Here is an 18,381-nt window from a genome sequence, read left to right on the forward strand (position 1 = left end):
TGCATGCCCTTTATGACAACATTCGTTTGTATTTTGTTTCTTTCGTGAATTATCGGTAAGGATAAGGAACTATGTATGTTTACAATTTATTGGCTTGGTTTAACTTTTTTTACCCTTAATTTAGGTTTCTACTTATTTGGCATCCCCCCACAGCCGTTAACAGCAATAATTAAACTCTTGAATGTGTTGCCTTACCTGAATATCTTGCCCTTTGGGTCTTATCTGATAGTAGTAGCCTGGGAAACCTCTTTATCTTAGGAAAAAAATGACCTTAAAGCAGAGGTTAATTTTCTACTTCTATTCACTGTACATTTAACGACATTTGTGAGAAAGTAAAGCAAAACCTGCCTGGTGTACTGCCCATAGGGGAGTGGGTAGCCTGACAGTATCTCATGTTGTTTAAGAATAATGGATGAGGAGGTGCATAAAGACTATATGTTCGTGGTTTTGTTCAGGAAAAACAAACTTTTTATACCACCTAGTCACGTGAATTCTTGTGAGGTGGGGGCTATATTTTATAAACTTGTGCAGAGCTAGTGTTTGAATTTGTTTTTGCCCATCTTTCACAATGGTTACCCTTTCCTTGGTGTTAATAGATTAAAGATTATTGTCTACTTCTGTTTTATAAAATTTAGCACTTTGCAAATACCTGATATGTTCACTTGGGGAATAAACAGAATCTCAGCAAGGTGTGGCCCTCACCCATATACGTGGGAACATGTGACTTGCCCATCTGATGCATACCTTTTCTGCGAGACGTAAAGAATAAGCGACGTTGTGTCATTGGTTTACAATATTTGGTATCATTCAGCATGTTTGGAGTATTAAAATTAATTTCTTAGTTCACTATTAATGAAACTTACTGAGGTATTTTAATGTGCTAATTAACTGGAGTATGTCTAAAAAGTATATTTGAGGAAAAAATTGAGACAAACTTTGAGAATTGTGTGAGTTTTGTCATATTAGGATGGTTAAACTGGTGTATACTGTCAATGTGGATTATAATTCTTTTTTTTTTCTTTAAAACTAGGGCAAGCTTGATGATTACCAGGAACGAATGAACAAAGGGGAAAGGCTTAATCAAGATCAGTTGGTAAAGATGTTATATTTTATTAGAGATTTTATGCTCACCATTTTAAATAAGAATATTAATTTTGTGGTAGTGCTTACAGTAATAATTGGGTTCTGTCTTTATTACTTTAGGATGCAGTATCTAAGTACCAGGAAGTCACAAATAACTTGGAATTTGCAAAAGAATTGCAGAGGAGTTTCATGGCATTAAGTCAAGATGTAAGTAAAAGATGGTATATGTGTTAATGCAGTATTAAAAATTTAGGGAAAGTTTTGTTGTTTCTTTGGGTTTTAGTCTGCATTACCATTGGTAAGCTCTCTGCACCTCAGTTAAATTACCTGAAAAGTGAGAATTGGACTCAGTTATATCTAAAATGCCTTCCAATTCTTGTAAAGCTTAATGTCACATCTGAAAGGTGTCTTTTAAAAGGACAGAGTTTCAGATATGATAGATGTATAATAGTTACCATGAAGATTTCATTGGTTTAAAAAATGAGCTGTGCAAAGATATATGTATTAAGTTGGTGGGTGTTTATTTTCCATATATTCCTTTATGCCAGATGACTGTCTTACAATTCCATTAACAGAGTAAAAAGGCTTGTCTTTATAATTGGTGACCCCTCTTCATTAGGAACTTTAAGGGATATGGCAGGCTGATATATTGCACTTTATTAACTCTTGATCTAACAAACTGGTGGATATTTCCCAGATACTTTTTGATGTGACAAAAAAGCCTTTGGGAACAGGAGGAAAATTAAAAATAATTTCAAATAACTTGCTGAAAGTTGCGTCCAGAAAATTAACCTTCTGAATGTTATTAGATGCAGTTGCATCAATTTCAACTCATACTGACCCCCATGTGACAGATAAGAACTGCCTCTGAGGGTTTTCTAGGCTGTAATCTTTATGGGGGCAGACTGCCAGATCTTTCTTCCACAGAATTGCTGGGTGCTTTCGAACCCCCAGCCTTTTGGTTAGCAGAGTGCTTAACCCTTGCACCACCAATGCTACTTTCAGTCTTTTGAATAAGTGTCTCTTATTTGGAGAAAGGCTAACATCGAAATGTAAAGTTGCCTCTGATTTGGTGAAATGAATAGACAAAGCAATTTTATATGATCAGAGACAGTATAGCACAGAGATAAGCATTGTGACTTTGAAACAAGACTGCTTAGATTTAAATTCTGATTCTGCCACTTTCACTTAGTAAAAGGTCGTATGACCTTGGATGAATTACTTCTCTCAGTTTTCTAATATTTAAAGTACCTCCCTCATAAGTTTGTGCTTCAAACAGTTTTGATGTGTAACTGATAATATTTCAAGCATTTAAATTGCTGTTACTTATTATATTTAATTAAAGATTGAAAAACTTGATGATTTGCCTAAAAATGGAGAAAAGGAAATTTAATTCATACCCAGGTAGGGATTTGTTCCACTTATATTGGGTCAGAGCCTCAGGCTTGATGAACTCTGCCCAGTTTCTTTCTTTTTTTAAAATATGGGTCATAGGAAGCAAAATTTCTATACAATTTAGTACAGCATCTAATTCTGATGCTACTGTCACCGTAAATGAAATTATTGTACATCCTTTGCTTCTTTTTTCAGCAACTTTTCTCTGGATTTTTAACTTCGTTGGCAGTTCTTTTATTTAACTCTGATCCTCTGGGGGGCTTTCCACAGTATTTAAACACATTTTTTTTGTTTTTGCATTGAAGAGCTTCAGTCCAGCTCCTCTACCTTTTCTAGGTTTGACCTTCTTCCCTACTGGTACTGGTCACTTCATCCAAAGTGACTTTATTATCTTACTTCTTTTGATTTCCTGACTTCTTTCATATTTCTGCCTTTCTTCCTGTAGTGTTTTTTTGGTTTTCTGCTTCCAGCTATGTATAAAGCCCTTCCTACCCTTAAGCTGCCCTTCTGTCTCCAAGATTAAAGCTTATCCATTTTAGGAGTATATGTCACTTCTTTAACACTTCCCTGACCATCCTAGCTTAGAGTGATTTCATTTCCCTGCTCATGAATACTATTCACTTGCCATTTATTATTAAGATATAATCTATTCTATTACTCTTTCTGCTGCCATTATAGATTTTCCTTGTTATTTTAGCCTTAATCATTCCTCTCAGATCTAGGTCTCCCTTCCCCATTTCTCCCTTTAGTGTAAGTTTCATCATATGTCTCAGTCTCAGTTTTCTCTGTTTCACTTCATCCCAGTGAGGCTAGGATAAGGTGGGAAGGAAAACACTTCCTTGGCTGTTGGAAAGACTGACTTTTCTTTGTCTCCACACTCTTGGTGTTTGACATGAGAAAGCAAGAAAGAAATATTTGGAATTTGGCTGATGTGCTCTCCCTTCCACCTTTCCAGGGAAGAAAATAGTGAGAAAAATACATTCATTCGTGGCTTTTCTGTATCTTTTGCTGCAATCTCCTTTTTCTCGACCAGCATTCTCTTTCTCATTTAAAAAAAAAAAAATTTAGTTTTTATTTCCAGTATGTTGAATTACCTTTATTATAGCAGCCATGGATTGTTTGGAGAGAGGGGGCCAGTGGTAGGTTTCAGCATCTCCTTGAGAGCCAGTATTAAGTATTTAAGTTAAAACTTTGGACCATTTCCTATTGAGGGAGATACTAACAGGTAAAATTTCATTGTGGTTATGGTTGGGTTTCTCTTTATTAGGTTAGCATTTATAAAATAATTCTTTTAATTTATGGTTTTTATACTGTTATGGAAATTTTCAAACGTAGAAAACTAGAGAAAAGGATATAATGAACTCTCATGTACCATACCTAGTTATCTCATGGCCAGTCATATTTCATCTATACCTGTATCTACTCCCTTGCACCCCGTGTCTGCTGGATTATTTTAAAGCAAGACCCAAAAACATCATTTCATCTGTAACTTTTCAGTCGTGTAATACCTTCAAGGGAAAGGTATGTTCTGAATTTATAAAAACTGCTTAAAATGGATCATGTTCTTAAAACTTCTTTTATAAGTTGGGAATCATCATCTTGTGTAAGAGGGCCACAGCTAACTCAGTGAAATCTGTCTTATTTACACCCTATCTGAAATTGAACTAAAGGAGTTTTATAAATCTCACTTTGGTGTCTTATCTTTGTATTCATTTTTTAGATTCAAAAAACAATAAAGAAGACAGCACGTCGGGAACAGCTTATGCGAGAAGAAGCTGAACAGAAACGTTTAAAAACTGTACTTGAGCTGCAGTACGTTTTGGACAAATTGGGAGATGAGGATGTGCGAACTGACTTGAAACAAGGTTTGAATGGAGTGCCGATATTGTCTGAAGACGAATTGTCATTGTTGGATGAATTCTATAAGTTAGTGGACCCTGAACGGGACATGAGCTTGAGGTATAGAGATACTTGATAATAGTAATTTCTAAATACCACCTTAAATTGACAACTGAAAAGATAATTACCTATTTGATTATTTTTACAAGATTGAATGAGCAGTATGAACATGCCTCTGTTCACCTGTGGGACTTGCTGGAAGGCAAAGAAAAATCTGTGTGTGGCACAACCTGTGAGTATCATTGATACTTTGATTTTATAACTAAGAATCTTAAAAATAGTTTTCCTGTTTAAAAGTGATGTTAATTGAAGAAAGTTTAAAAGTGTATAAATTCATCTACTGTTTATATTTTGGTCTATTTCATTTTAGTATCTTATCCCCACCTGTCTGTATGTTGTATGCAAATCAAAATACCAACAACCAACCAAAAATTGGTGAAGGTGAGAGTGTTAATTTAACATGGGTTTATATACAGTAAAATTTGCGAAAGCTGGAACTTGTGTAAGGCGGAAACTTGTCCCAGAAGGAAAACAAAAATGTTTTCTACTAATAGTGATAGAAAAGTGTAAGACTGCACCCTATCAAAGGTGGAAAACTTAACAAGACTCAAAAACAAGGCAGTCCCGTTGTTCCGACTCTCACAGGTTTCATTGTATAGCTTACTCTGCTTGAAGTGGACAAATAGCACCAAATTGACTTACCAGAGTTACTGGTACTAGATAACCAGCAGCCAGGCACCATCAAGTTGATTTTGACTCATGGTGAGCCCATGCGTGCCAGAGTAGAGTGTGTTCCATAAGGTTTTCAGTGGCTGATTTTTCAGAGGGGGATCACCAAGCCTTTCTCTGAGGCACCTGTGGGTAGGTTCTAACTTCCAGCCTTTGAGTTAGCAGCTGAGTGTGTTACCTGTACCACCCAGGGACTCCTGGTAGTAGATATGGACTGGCTTTTGCCTTAGTCTTTTTTTTAGACTTCTGCTAATCTGGGGGCCTTCAGTTTTTCTAAATCCTAAGACAGCTGATACCTATTCCAGTTTTCTGTATTAGAGCTCTTTAACGTGAAATACGCAACCGTATGTTGATTAAAAAAAGGCGGGGTGGGGGGCGATGAGTTAATGGGCTTCTTCCAGACTAAGACAGTCAAGGAAGAAGGGCCTGCTGATCTGTTGCCAAAAATTAGCAGATGAAAACCTTGTGGATCACAGCATTGCACATGGAGTGTCCATGAGTCGGGGACTGACTCAGTGGCAGGTAATACGTTTTGGCACTCCAGTAAATCAGGAATTTTGGGTTTTCTGGTGGCGTAGTGCTTAAGTGTGAACCAAAAGGTCAGCAGTTTGAGTCTGCCAGGTGCTTCTTGGAAACTTGATGAGGCAGTTCTACTCTGTCCTGTAGGGTCGCTGTGAGTCAGGATCAACTTGACAGCAGTGGGTTTTTTGGTTAGGAAACCTTGGTGGCGTAGTGGTTAAAAGCTATAGCTACGAACCAAAAGGTCGGCAGTTCAAATTTACCAGGTACTGCTTGGAAACCATGTGGGTATGGGGCAGTCCTACTCTGTTCTCTAGGGTCTCTATGAGTCGGAATCAACTTGATGGTAGCAGGATTAATGGGTTTAACAAATCAGGGAATAGGTTCTTGTCACAGCCTTTTTAAGGTTGAATTAGGAAAATAGATTTTAATACTGTTATTTCTTATTTTGTGCTATTTGAAAATAAATTGGATGTTAAGCTTTAATTGGCAAAATGCATGATACAATTTGAAATATATTTGTCTTAAATGGATAAATCACATACGAAGTGCAAATCATTTTGTGTCTTGTGAGAAATCATTTTCATAGTTTGTTGGCTTTTGTGGTCTGTATTTCTTTGTCAGAAATCTTAGTTTTGCTAGAAATGTGTACTGAACTCACCATTTGAGGTTTGATTGGAAGGTAATTGTGGATAGATTCGTAAGCTCAAAAAAGTAGTTTTCAGTCAAACTTGATGAAATTTTCACAAGCATTGAAGTAACAAGGGGTAAACATTTAAGCTTGTAGCTTGTTTCTGGTTTTCTATCTGATCTTGGCTCCACATTTTAGGAACGTGACATCTTTATAGCTAAGGGAAAGTACTAAAACAAATTAGTGTTATTTCCATTCAGTTTTCATTCATAAGTTTTTGAAAACAAATGATTCTTAGGCATGAGCTTCTGAAGTGTGAGTGAAGGAAAACATGAAATGTACAGCATTCATAAAGTTATTTTATTTGATAGTAGTGTGTTGTTAATAGGATAAGTTTTACAGTATTTTGAAGATAATACGATGCCTGAAATTATATTTTTCTGTGTAGTGCCCCTTCGGAGAGTAACCCTGCTATCCATCTACTGTGCAGGCCAGGAAAATGACAGTTACTCTCTCCACACACATTGACACACACATTCATCCATAATTTTTAGTCAAGCATAGTCTGACGATTTTGTTTGCTTTTTAAGTATTTTTAAAATTTGTCTACTTTTTCTCCTTTTTTCCTGCCTTTCTCTTGTCTAATGAGGTCTCCTAACTGAGAACGTTCTCCTACCCTCTTTAAAGTCCTTTTATGACTGCATATTGCGTTTTGGATTAAAACAGTTGTCCTTAACTCTAGGGCTTTTTGTGGTCTGGCCCTTACCAGTTGCTCCAGCTTCTTCTTTCCCTATGCTTTGTGTTCAGCCACAGTGGCTTACTTTGATTTTCTTATATGTGATACCCTTCTTTTGTTCAGGCCATTGCAAATGCTGTTGCCTCTGCCTTCAAGCACTTCCTTCCGCTCTACTACTGATCTTCTAGATTTTAGCACTTGCAAAACTTCCCCCAGGAAAGCCTCCCTGCTGTCTCCTTAAGTGTAGGCACAATCCTCTGTAGCTCTCTGTAGTGATTTTCACACATGTAACTTTATTGTTTTTGTATTTGATAACTCTTGTCTACTAGGCTATAAGCTTAGTGAAGGCAGATACTGTCTTTTTACTTACCTTTTTATATTCCCAGTGCCTAGCATGTTGCCTAGCTTATGATAGATGCTGAATAAATACTCATCAAACGAATAAGTGTTAACTGTCAGCTTCTTTGAATTAATTTGCTCAAAGCACATCTTTGGTAACAGATTAACATGAATAAATTTTCCTTGCTGCTTATCATTTTGTAATGAATTTCTGTTCTTGGTGATAATTTAATGTTTTTATGTGTGTTTTATTAACAGTCGAGGGTTTTGTTTTGTTTTTTAATCTTACCACAATGTTTTGTAGAATGTTGACTTTCAAGCCACGTGTCCTAACATTATAATTTATACTCTTATTTTATTTTTTAGATAAAGCTCTTAAGGAAATTGTTGAGCGTGTTTTTCAGTCAAACTACTTTGACAGTACCCACAACCACCAAAATGGATTATGTGAGGAAGAAGAGGTGGCCTCAGCACCTATAGCTGAAGACCAGGTAGCTGAAGCTGGTGAGTACTTAGATGGATATGAGCTTTAGTTTAATTAGGGGCTTGGTTTTATGCTCCTTTGTCACAAGCTTAAGATGTAGACTTACTTAGTTATTACATACACACACTCAGATTTTTAAAGAAACTCTAGGTGTGACAGAATATTAAGATGAAACACGAAAAGATGAATTCTCAGAAATATTTGATATCAGTCATTTATCTTACTGGTCTTGATCACTGTTAGAAAATCCTGTTTCTCTTGCCGCTGTTATTACTGATCTTGAGTATGCATGAAGGTGAGTCGTTACAAGGCTTTTCAAATAGATTTTTGACTGACTGTGGCCTCACTTAATTGCTGTTTACTGTGCCAGTGTATGGGGTGAATAGTACACATTTTTATTACTGGAAGATCCTCAATAGAAAGGGATCTTAACACCTAGCACAGCACTAATAACATAACGGTGAGCATTTACTGAGTACTTTTTGATGTCTCTTAAGGTGATGAGTAAAATTCTAAGTGCAGTGGGAGTATTGTTGTAACATAAATTTTGTAATGGTATAAATGCATAGATTCTAGAATCATAGACTGCCTGAATTCAACGCTTGGAACTTTTACTTAATAGCTATGTAACTTTGGGTAAATGACTAAACTTTTCTGTACCTGGGATAATAGAACCTTTCTCATAGGATTATTGAGCAGAGCAAATCAGGAAATAATATGTGAAATGCTTGTATAGTGCTTGGCACATGGTAAGCGCTTTGTAAGCGTTAGCTAACAGGTTGACCCTACAAGGGAAGATTATATGTTAGTGGAAGTTAGGGTTGCAGATCAACTTAAACAGTCTTTTTTTGTCCTCTTCACCACTTTTACCAAGTGAAGGAAGATTTTAATCTGTATGCTGCTTTACCCTCTTACTTAAAAGAGAGGTTTTAGCTTAGTAGCTCTTTATTTGCATTATACCTGATCCAGAATAACTACTGTTGGAACTAAAGTAATTTATTCTGGAGTAAATGATAAGTCTCTTTCTAAATACGTTATTGTAAGGGTGGTAAAATGTAGAAATTTACTGATAACTATAACTTTTTAAATAAATTTAGACTGCGATGATAACTTACTCAGTTGAAGTCTTAAGTTGAATTTGCCAACATTAAAAAGATTTCTTTCTTCCTTTTTTTTTTGCATGTTTTTACCTCTTAGAGCCTGAGCCAGCAGAAGAATACACTGAACAAAGTGAAGTTGAATCAACAGAGGTATAATTTTTATTTAATGCCACTTTTCCCTTTCTACTTTTCATAAAGAGGTCTCAAACATTTACTTTGTTTTACAGTATGTAAATAGACAATTTATGGCAGAAACACAGTTCAGCAGTGGTGAAAAGGAGCAGGTAGATGAGTGGACAGTCGAAACAGTGGAGGTAAGAGTGCTCTAGTTCTTTGTGTTGTAAGCTTGATGTTTTTATCTTTTTTTATTTTGATCTCTCCTGAGAACCAATTAAGATTGTTAGTATTTTTTGCATTACTTTTATAATAAACTCATTATTAAATCTGTTGTATTTAAAAGTTTATTTATTCCTATGGATGTTTAATGGAAACCCTGGTAGTGTAGTGATTAAGTTTTTTTGGTTTTGGTTTATGGATGTTTAATAGAATCACTTTGCTGATTTGATTACAGAAATTATTTTGTGCCCAGTTATCTATGGGTTAATCTGTCTACTGAAGTGTATAATTTGTTATTGACATTAGGTTTCTCTATAAAAAATCTGGGATCCCACGTGGATAGCCCTCAGAAAGGCCTACTTATTGGAATGGGTGGGCCTTCAGGGGATATGTGGGGTGTCATCTTATATTCTTCCTTCACCTGTATGCTGTTTGGTGTGTTGTAATTTTGTCTCTTTATGGACATTATCCTTTTTCAGGTTCTTATCTGGTTCACTAGCCCCCATCATAATTCTCTTTGATTTCCAGTTAACCGATCGGTTGTTGGTAGGTGCCGATGAGTCACTTTTGACTCATAGCAATCCTGTTTGACGATAAAATTGCTCCGTAGAGTTTTCTATGCTGTAATTTTTATGGGAACAGATTGCCCGGGTCTTTTCTCCCATGGAGCGGCTGGTGTGTTCAAACACCAACTTTTCAGCTTAACTGTTGTACTACCAGGGCTTCTTAGTTAACTGATTGCTACCAGTTAATTATTGGAACAGTTAGCTTTGACCAAGTCACTTGTACTAAAACACTCCCCCATTATGTCCTCTCCCATGTTAGGTGGTAAATTCACTCCAGCAGCAACCACAGGCTGCATCTCCTTCAGTACCGGAGCCCCACTCTTTGACTCCAGTGGCTCAGGCAGATCCCCTTGTGAGAAGACAGCGAGTACAAGACCTTATGGCGCAAATGCAGGGTCCCTATAATTTCATACAAGTAGGTACATTTTAGTCAAAGACTATAACAGAAGGTTTAAGAGTTTACATTTGACTTAAATTCGTTATATCCTAACTTAATTTGCAGGATTCAATGTTGGATTTTGAAAACCAGACACTTGATCCTGCCATTGTATCTGCACAACCCATGAATCCTACACAAAACATGGACATACCCCAGCTGGTTTGTCCTCCAGGTTAGTAATGGTACATTTTTATATTATATTGATTAATAAAGTATAGGGCCAGTGCTTTCAGGTATTATGAAGTGTGTAAAAATTAATTTTTTCTTTTAAAGCTTGCTTAACTTTTGAATCTTGTATCTTTTAATTTAGTAAGAAATGGTATATTGTGTTTTCTGTAATACGAATTTTAACTGTATTTTTTTAAAATAGTTTTTATTGTGCTTTAAATGAAAGTTTATAAATCAAGTCAGTCTGTCACACCTAAGCCTATATACAAGCCTTACTACATACTCCCATTTACTCTCCCCCTAATGAGTCAGCCAGCTCTCTCCCTCCTTAACTGTATTTTTATAATTTTATTTTTTATAATTATTTATTGGAATGTAGACATACAGAAAAGTTCATACAAGTATACAGCTCAGTGAGTTTTTACAAACTGAACACATCAACACCCAGACATCAGTAGTACCCTAGAAGCCCACCTTGTGTTCCCTTGAACCTAAGTAAAAAGGAAATGCAATAACAGAGTAGGTTAGGGAATGCTTAAGAGGAAAGGGGAGGAGAGAGACCAGAAGACAGTTGCAGTTCCAAACTCTTACTGGTCTTAAACACCATTATTTGAAGTAGCAGTACTAAATAGAGTTAATGCCTTGCATTGGTTAAGTGGACCTTCTCTCTAGGACCATTAGTGATTTAGAATCTTGGTTTTTTTACTAGAACATGTCAACAGTAATGGCAAAAAAGTGGAACTATATAAAGTAACACCTTTAATGTTGAATAGTTAGGATCCCTTTAAAATAAAAGGGATCTCATATCTCTACTAAGAGTTAAACATCAAGGTTAGACCTTCTAGATAGGAGTCTAGAAAATCAATAGTGTTCATTTTCTGAGCTGTTAAAGTTGTGCCAAAGTCAATACATGTAGTACTGAGACAACCTATAAGAACTTAGATGATTCAGGTAATGCCAAGTTCATTAGGCTTTCCAACAGAAATGGGTAATTTCTCAATGACTGACCAAAGATCCTATATTTTATATTATTTAATCATGGTGAAGCAAACATAGTGGGAGTTGACAGTAGTAGGCCTTTTTGAAGCAAACATAGTGGGAGTTGACAGTAGTAGGCCTTTTTAAAGATATATTTATGCTTTTAATTATTTTCCTGTGGAAACATTTGAAATTTTATTTGAATAATGTTAAAATATTAACTGAATATTATCTAAGAGCTTGAGTAAGAGTAATTCTCCTTTATACTTTTTGCTTCAAAAGGTTCTTTCTTATTGATGATACTGGCACTGATTCTTGTCGATTATATCCTATACCTCTTAGTACTTTTTCACATTTTACTTTACCCTTGCAGAACACAAAACCAAAGCAATTGTGAGTGTTGACGAATAAATCACTCCCCAGTAAACCAAATACCCACTTGATAGTCAAAATCTTACTTAAATTTCCCAATTTATTTTCATGATCGCTAAAATATTTATTATGGCTATAGAAATCAGCCTTTAGCATCCAAGTAAAAGGTATTTAGATATTGCTTAAGATATTTGATTTTTGTATAACTATTTTTTGTCAATTTTGTAGTTCATTCTGAATCTAGACTTGCTCAACCGAATCAAGTTTCTGTACAACCAGAAGCTACCCAGGTAAGGGTGATGTAAAATTTTTTTTAGGTTTGTTTTTAATTAGTTCTCTTTCTTAGTTGGTGTATGAAAGTGAGGTACAAATTTGATCACTTCTCCAAGGCTTCTGTTACAAATTTTTTGGTATGGGGAGCTATCAGCCTTTCATCCCATGTTCATGTTTTTTTTTTTTTTTTGGTGACCTTCATATTTTTCTCCTAAATTCTTGGGTTTTAATTCTTTATTATAATGTAGGAAGAACTTTTTTTAAATTCCAAACTGAAAATTTCAGAAGACATGTTTTAGACACCATGATTCTAAAATTTAGTGCAGATATTGCCATTTTATAAGCAGTTGTGAAGGACTTTAATTTTGAGCTTTAAAATATATGTCTTTTGTAGTTCAGTTTTACAGTCTCTGAATTCTCGTGTTTAACAAGTGTATCTGTTTCTTAGCCTTATCTGTGTTAGAGTTGGCGTGTTTATTTTTTGGTGAAAATATACACTGCAAAACTAGCTTGTTTCTTTTTTAAAAGTCTATTTCATAAACAAAAAGAAGCATTAATTTCTTTATTTCTGTCAAGGTTCCTTTGGTTTCATCTACAAGTGAGGGATACACATCATCTCAGCCCTTGTACCAGCCTTCTCATGCTTCAGAGCAACGACCACAAAAGGAGCCAATTGACCAGATTCAGGCAAGTTCTGTTACCAGGTCCTATAAATGGGATGAGGCACTTAATCATGAATTGGGCAGAGGTAAATTACTGTTAATATAGTAACTCTTATTTATGACCTAACTCGTGCACTGCAATATTTGCTTTCATGAAATAGTTGTATATGTAAATATATTTAGGAATTGTAGGCTTGGCTGAGTATAGTTTACCACTCAAGTGCATCTGTTCGCTTTGTTTAGGCAACAATCTCTTTAAATACAGACCAGACTACAGCATCATCATCTCTTCCTGCTGCGTCTCAGCCCCAGGTTTTCCAGGCTGGGACAAGCAAGCCTTTACACAGCAGTGGGATCAATGTAAATGCAGCTCCATTCCAATCCATGCAGACGGTAAGCGAATTAATTCAACTGATAAGAAGTGCCGGTGGGGTTTTAGTATATATGGTGCATCATGCTAGATTCTGAACAAAAAGTCTTGATTTAACTTTGTGCTTGATTTAATGGAACATAGACTGGCTATTCCAGGTCCCAGAGAAAAATCTGAGTCTTACGAGTTACGTACCTGTGTTGTTTTTTTGTTTTAATTATAGTACATATATAAGCAACAAAACATTCGTCACAGGTACAGTTCAGTGATAGCAACTTAGGTTCACTATGTTGTCCTGCGTCATCTTGTTTCAGAGTTTTCACCTTTTTTGTTGCTTACTAAAATTATAAATACACAGAAAAGTAGAATAACATTCATATAATCATTACCTAGATTTAACAATTATTTACATTTTTCCATATTTGCTCAATTTTACTGATTTTAAAGTAAATTTTAGATGTTAGGATACTTTAACTTTGATTCTTCGATAAGCATCTCTAAATTGCAAGCTTTCTAGAAAATAATGATAGTGTGAACATTACATATCAAAATTACAGAACTATAGCTAAGTCTATGCTCAGAAGAAAGCTCATAGAGTTACTTAAAATATAACTTTAAATTTCAATGAAAATATTTAACTCAAAAGTATTTAGAATTATTACTTTTTTTGTTTGTGCTTTAAGCGAAAGTTTACAGTTCAGTTTCTCATACAAAAGTTCATACTCTGTGACCCTAGTTGCTCTCCGTGTAATGTGACAGCACACTCCTCCTTTCCACCCTGAATTTCCCGTGTCCATTCAGACCAACTCCTATCCCTTTCTGCCTTCTTATCTCATGTCTAGACAGGAGCTGTGCATTTAGTCTCGTGTCTATATGATCTAAGAAGCATACTCTTCGCGAGTATCATTTTATGTTTTACAGGCCAGTCGATCTTTTTCTGAAGAGTTGGCTTCGAGAATGGTTTTAGTTTTGGGTTAACAGGGAGTCCGGGGGTCATGTCTTCTGGGATCCCTTCAGTCTCAGATCGTTAAGTCTGGTCTTTTTACTAGAATTTGAGTTCTATACTCCACTTTTTTCCTGGTCCATTAGGGACTGTCTGTTGTGTTCCCTGTCAGGGCAGTCATTTGTGGTAGCTGGACATCATCTAGTTCTGGTCTCAGGCTGATGGAGTCTCTGGTTTATGTGGCTCTGTATGTCTCTGGGGCTAATATTTTCCTTGTGTCTTTGGTGTTCTTGATAGAATAAATTTTTGTAAGTGGTATTGTATGAGGAGTATGCATCTTTTAAAAAGATTTCTCGTATGCATAATATTTCTAATGCCACTTATTGCTGTATTTTTGGTTTTCTTTTAGTCTTTTTTTTTTTTAAGATTTTTAATTCTGACTTTATTTCACAACATACTGTTATACTGTTTGTTAATTGCTGTTTTGGGTTGTGTGGTATGTATTGTTTCCCACATTCAAGTGCATTAATTGGGGAATTTTTTTGGTGATGCTGTGTTTCAGATTTTTGAGATGCTTTTTATGTTTGTAGTAAAACCAGTATTGCTGTCTGCTATGTGAAACGTAGGGATGAACTAATCATTTATTTTATTCACTTACAGGTGTTCAATATGAATGCCCCAGTTCCTCCTGTTAATGAACCAGAAACTTTAAAGCAGCAAAATCAGTACCAGGCCAGTTATAACCAGAGCTTTTCCAGCCAACCTCACCAAGTAGAACAAACAGAGCTTCAGCAGGAGCAGCTTCAAACGGGTAGGAAAATCACTGTCATTTTATTGGCTACTTGCATTCCAGCAGTTAGTGACAGTGTGAAGACTATTTAGACATTAGAGTGGCCGTGTCCAAGAGTTATTTTTGTTTTTAGTAGAATATAGGAATTTTTCATTGCTGATCCTGAGTTAAATCAAGTTCATACTTAACTGTATATGAATTATGTATGTTTTGGAGGCCTTATACCCATCTTCTTTGGGCCAGTAACTTTCTATAATACCCTTGTTTCATTGTGTATTTTTAGTGGAATTAAATTTGTTATTTGAAGTACGTATACTTTTAGTTGCTAATTGATTCAAGCTTGCCAACATGATACCTGGCAGGAAGTCGGGCAAGAAGTAATGAGGAGTTGGCACGGTACTCACAATTAGTAAAACCTGCAAAAATCTCAAGGTGGTTGCATATGGTTGACTGGGTATGTTTGAACTGCTAACCTCTAGGTTAGCAGCCAAGTGCTTAACCTGTGCACCAACAGGGCTCATTAGACACTAGTGGCACGCTTTCAGTTGTGACAACTAGACACGTCTCCAGATATTGCCAAATCTCCTCCCTTGGGGGGAAGAAGGTGTAAAATTGCTTATAGCCTTTGAATTCATTTGTTTGGAAATAGATAATAGTCTGTCATCCTTTCGGAAGTTTGATGTCGTTAGGTAATTTTATCCCCCTTTAGTTTGATGTATGAGTATGAGAAAGATAGGGGCTTCATTAGTGTGTCACTTTCCTTATTGTTAATACATTTCTTTAAAGACAGAATTAAATTTTGAGGACTTTAAAGAGTTTGGCTGCTAGCCAGAAGGCCAGCAGTTCAAATCCACCAGTTTCTCCTTGGAAACCTCGTGAGGCAGTTTTACTCTGTCCCATAGGGTCACTGTGAGTCAGCATTGACTCAACAGCAACAAGTTTGGTTTTTTTCTTTTTTTTTAGTATATATATATACATATATATGAATGATACATTTCTTAATCAGAAAGAGTGAGAGAACAAATAAAAATAATAGCGAGCTGCGTGTGTGTGTGTGTGTGTGTGTATATATATATATTTTTTTTTTTTTCTTGTAGTGGTTGGCACTTACCATGGTTCCCAGGACCAGCCCCACCAAGTGACTGGTAACCACCAGCAGCCTCCCCAGCAGAACACTGGATTTCCACGTAGCAATCAGCCCTATTACAATAGCCGTGGTGTATCTCGTGGAGGCTCCCGTGGTGCTAGAGGGTTGATGAATGGATACCGAGGCCCTGCCAATGGATTCAGAGGTAAAAAAAAAAAATCAAGTTTGATGACCTTTTACTATTTCAATTTCTTTTCTGATTTGCAAAATAAATAGAACTATGTTGGGGAAAGATAGGTATCTCTGCCTTAGTCTCTTACGTATAACCTAAGTATTTTTGGTATGTTGTAATAGTTGCTTATATGATAATATTGGGGGTAAGTTTATTTAGGGTCAAACATCTACTGCTGTCCTCTGGGGGATAGGGGTTGTATTTTCTGTTGGTTGGTTTAATTTTTTTTTCTTGATGTGTACATGGTTAGGTGAAAATTTTATTTTCTAAGATAGTACTCAGAAATTTATAAAGATTGGCTCAGGATAGGAAATCACAGATTAATTTGGATAATGAGCATGACTTAAAAATTTTTCGGTTCTTCCTTTGCTTACTAATTAAAAAGCACAATATCTTTGTGAAGATAAGAAAATTATTTTCTTGTCCTAAATTTTAGGAGGATATGATGGTTACCGTCCATCGTTCTCTAACACTCCAAACAGTGGTTATACGCAGTCTCAATTCAGTGCTCCCCGGGACTACTCTGGCTATCAGCGGGTAGGTGAAGCAGTTTTAAAATATAAATCTAACCTGCATACTCTAATGAACAAGAATGATGTTGCATGATGGACCTCAGTTACGTGAAGTAACTTGGGACTAAATTTGTACCTTTTACATGATATTTTGTTGTGGGAAATGATGGCTTTTCCTTTTCTTAGCACTCAGTAGGTACTCATAATGAAGTCTTAAACAGCAATTTTTTTTTTTAATAGCAGAAAAATAAATGTTCATAAGCATAATAGAAGTACAATTAATAGCTTTTTATCTGTAATAAACTGAAATGTCTGGGAGATTAAGGAAGAATGATTCTATATTCTGTAAGTGTAACTCTTAAGAATAGAGATAGATGGGTAAGCTTTCAAAAAAAAATAAGGTTTTCTTTTCAGTACTAACTAGTTTGTCTTTTAGGATGGATATCAGCAGAATTTCAAGCGAGGCTCTGGGCAGAGTGGACCACGGGGAGCCCCACGAGGTAATATTTTGTGGTGGTGATCCTAGCTCCTAACTGGAGCTTCTGTTCTGGCCTTGGAAGAGCTGTTCATAGTCTGCATGTAGGTTACATGTTAGGAGTACATTTATCCTTTCCACATTTGTTGCTTAGGGATAAAATGAAATGATCTGTTTCTAAAACTTAATCTCGAACCCAAATTTTAATTTTTTGAATGATTTTCCCTGTTACTATATAAACTGTCTTGAAAACTAAAACATTTTCTTCTTGTCAGAAAAAGTGTTTTTCCAACAGGAAATTATTTTTCAGGTCCAGAAACCTGCTAAATGTTTTTAGGAAGTACTTAAACATTTTTGTAAGACATTTTTGGAATGAGAATGAACATTTATATAAATTTATTATTCCTCTTTCATTTTTGAAACATGCATATTTTAGGGCCAGAAACCCATTAATGGCCAGATAAGGTGTAGTTATATTTAGAGAACCATTTAGAAGTGATAGAACAAATTGAAATTTCATTGCTTTTTAGATTATTATTAGTGATATAAGTATCAAGTTATTTCTCACTTGTAAACAAAATTCCCAGCTTCCTAACTAACTTATTGAACCATAATTAAAAGTTGTAGTCTTTTAGAGCTTTTTGCTTTGTTTTGTTTACCTTTTGAGGTAGGAAAACTACTTCCTATTTGGGAACGAAGTTAACCTACTTAACAGAGCTAGCATTTCATAATCTAAAGTTCTAAATGGTTCTCTGATTTGTGGGCAGTTAATTATTGAACAGAATTCCTCTAGATATTGGCCATAACATGTATACAATGTATATTAAGGAGGAATTACAAAGTATTTTGATTTGAATACCAGGAGAAATTGATCAGCAAAAAGGTGCATTTTTTTTTTTTTAATTAAATGGATCACTTCGGAATTACTGACTTGAAGTATCAAAGAATACTTGCATGTGAATGTAGGTTATGTTCTTTCCCACCTTGTAGCATATTCTATGAAAGTTGAGTTAACTGATAGCGAAAAATCTGTTTTAACAGCATGTAAAAAGTTATTTTATCTGTTACAAGTCATTATACAATTTTGAATGTTATGTAGTTTCTTTTTAACAGTTTAGATAATAAGGTCTGTTTTCATTCTGGTGCTTTTATTAATTTTGATAGTATGGTGTTACTACTGAAATGTAAGCTAGAGTGTACACTAGAATGTAAGCTCCATGAGAGCAGGTACTTTGTCTGTCTTCACTGCTGTATCTATTCCCA

The 18,381-nt window shown here is 35.5% G+C and overlaps 1 protein-coding gene across 1 annotated transcript in view; it reads left to right on the forward strand.

Moving 5' to 3' along the window:
• Positions 1–18,381, forward strand: part of CAPRIN1 (cell cycle associated protein 1) — a 38,602-nt gene that overhangs the window by 15,604 nt on the left and 4,617 nt on the right. Inside the window, exons 3-18 of the mRNA XM_049890872.1 lie at positions 1,031–1,093; positions 1,204–1,290; positions 4,199–4,437; positions 4,527–4,609; positions 7,698–7,835; positions 9,013–9,065; positions 9,143–9,229; positions 10,077–10,232; positions 10,320–10,428; positions 12,003–12,064; positions 12,624–12,734; positions 12,953–13,102; positions 14,683–14,833; positions 15,910–16,104; positions 16,568–16,668; positions 17,080–17,143. Of these exons, the coding sequence (XP_049746829.1) occupies positions 1,031–1,093; positions 1,204–1,290; positions 4,199–4,437; positions 4,527–4,609; positions 7,698–7,835; positions 9,013–9,065; positions 9,143–9,229; positions 10,077–10,232; positions 10,320–10,428; positions 12,003–12,064; positions 12,624–12,734; positions 12,953–13,102; positions 14,683–14,833; positions 15,910–16,104; positions 16,568–16,668; positions 17,080–17,143 (1,849 nt within the window). The remainder of the gene's footprint in view (positions 1–1,030; positions 1,094–1,203; positions 1,291–4,198; positions 4,438–4,526; positions 4,610–7,697; positions 7,836–9,012; positions 9,066–9,142; positions 9,230–10,076; positions 10,233–10,319; positions 10,429–12,002; positions 12,065–12,623; positions 12,735–12,952; positions 13,103–14,682; positions 14,834–15,909; positions 16,105–16,567; positions 16,669–17,079; positions 17,144–18,381) is intronic.

This window comes from Elephas maximus, chromosome 7 (genome assembly GCF_024166365.1).
Source record: "Elephas maximus indicus isolate mEleMax1 chromosome 7, mEleMax1 primary haplotype, whole genome shotgun sequence".
NCBI lineage: Eukaryota > Metazoa > Chordata > Mammalia > Proboscidea > Elephantidae > Elephas > Elephas maximus.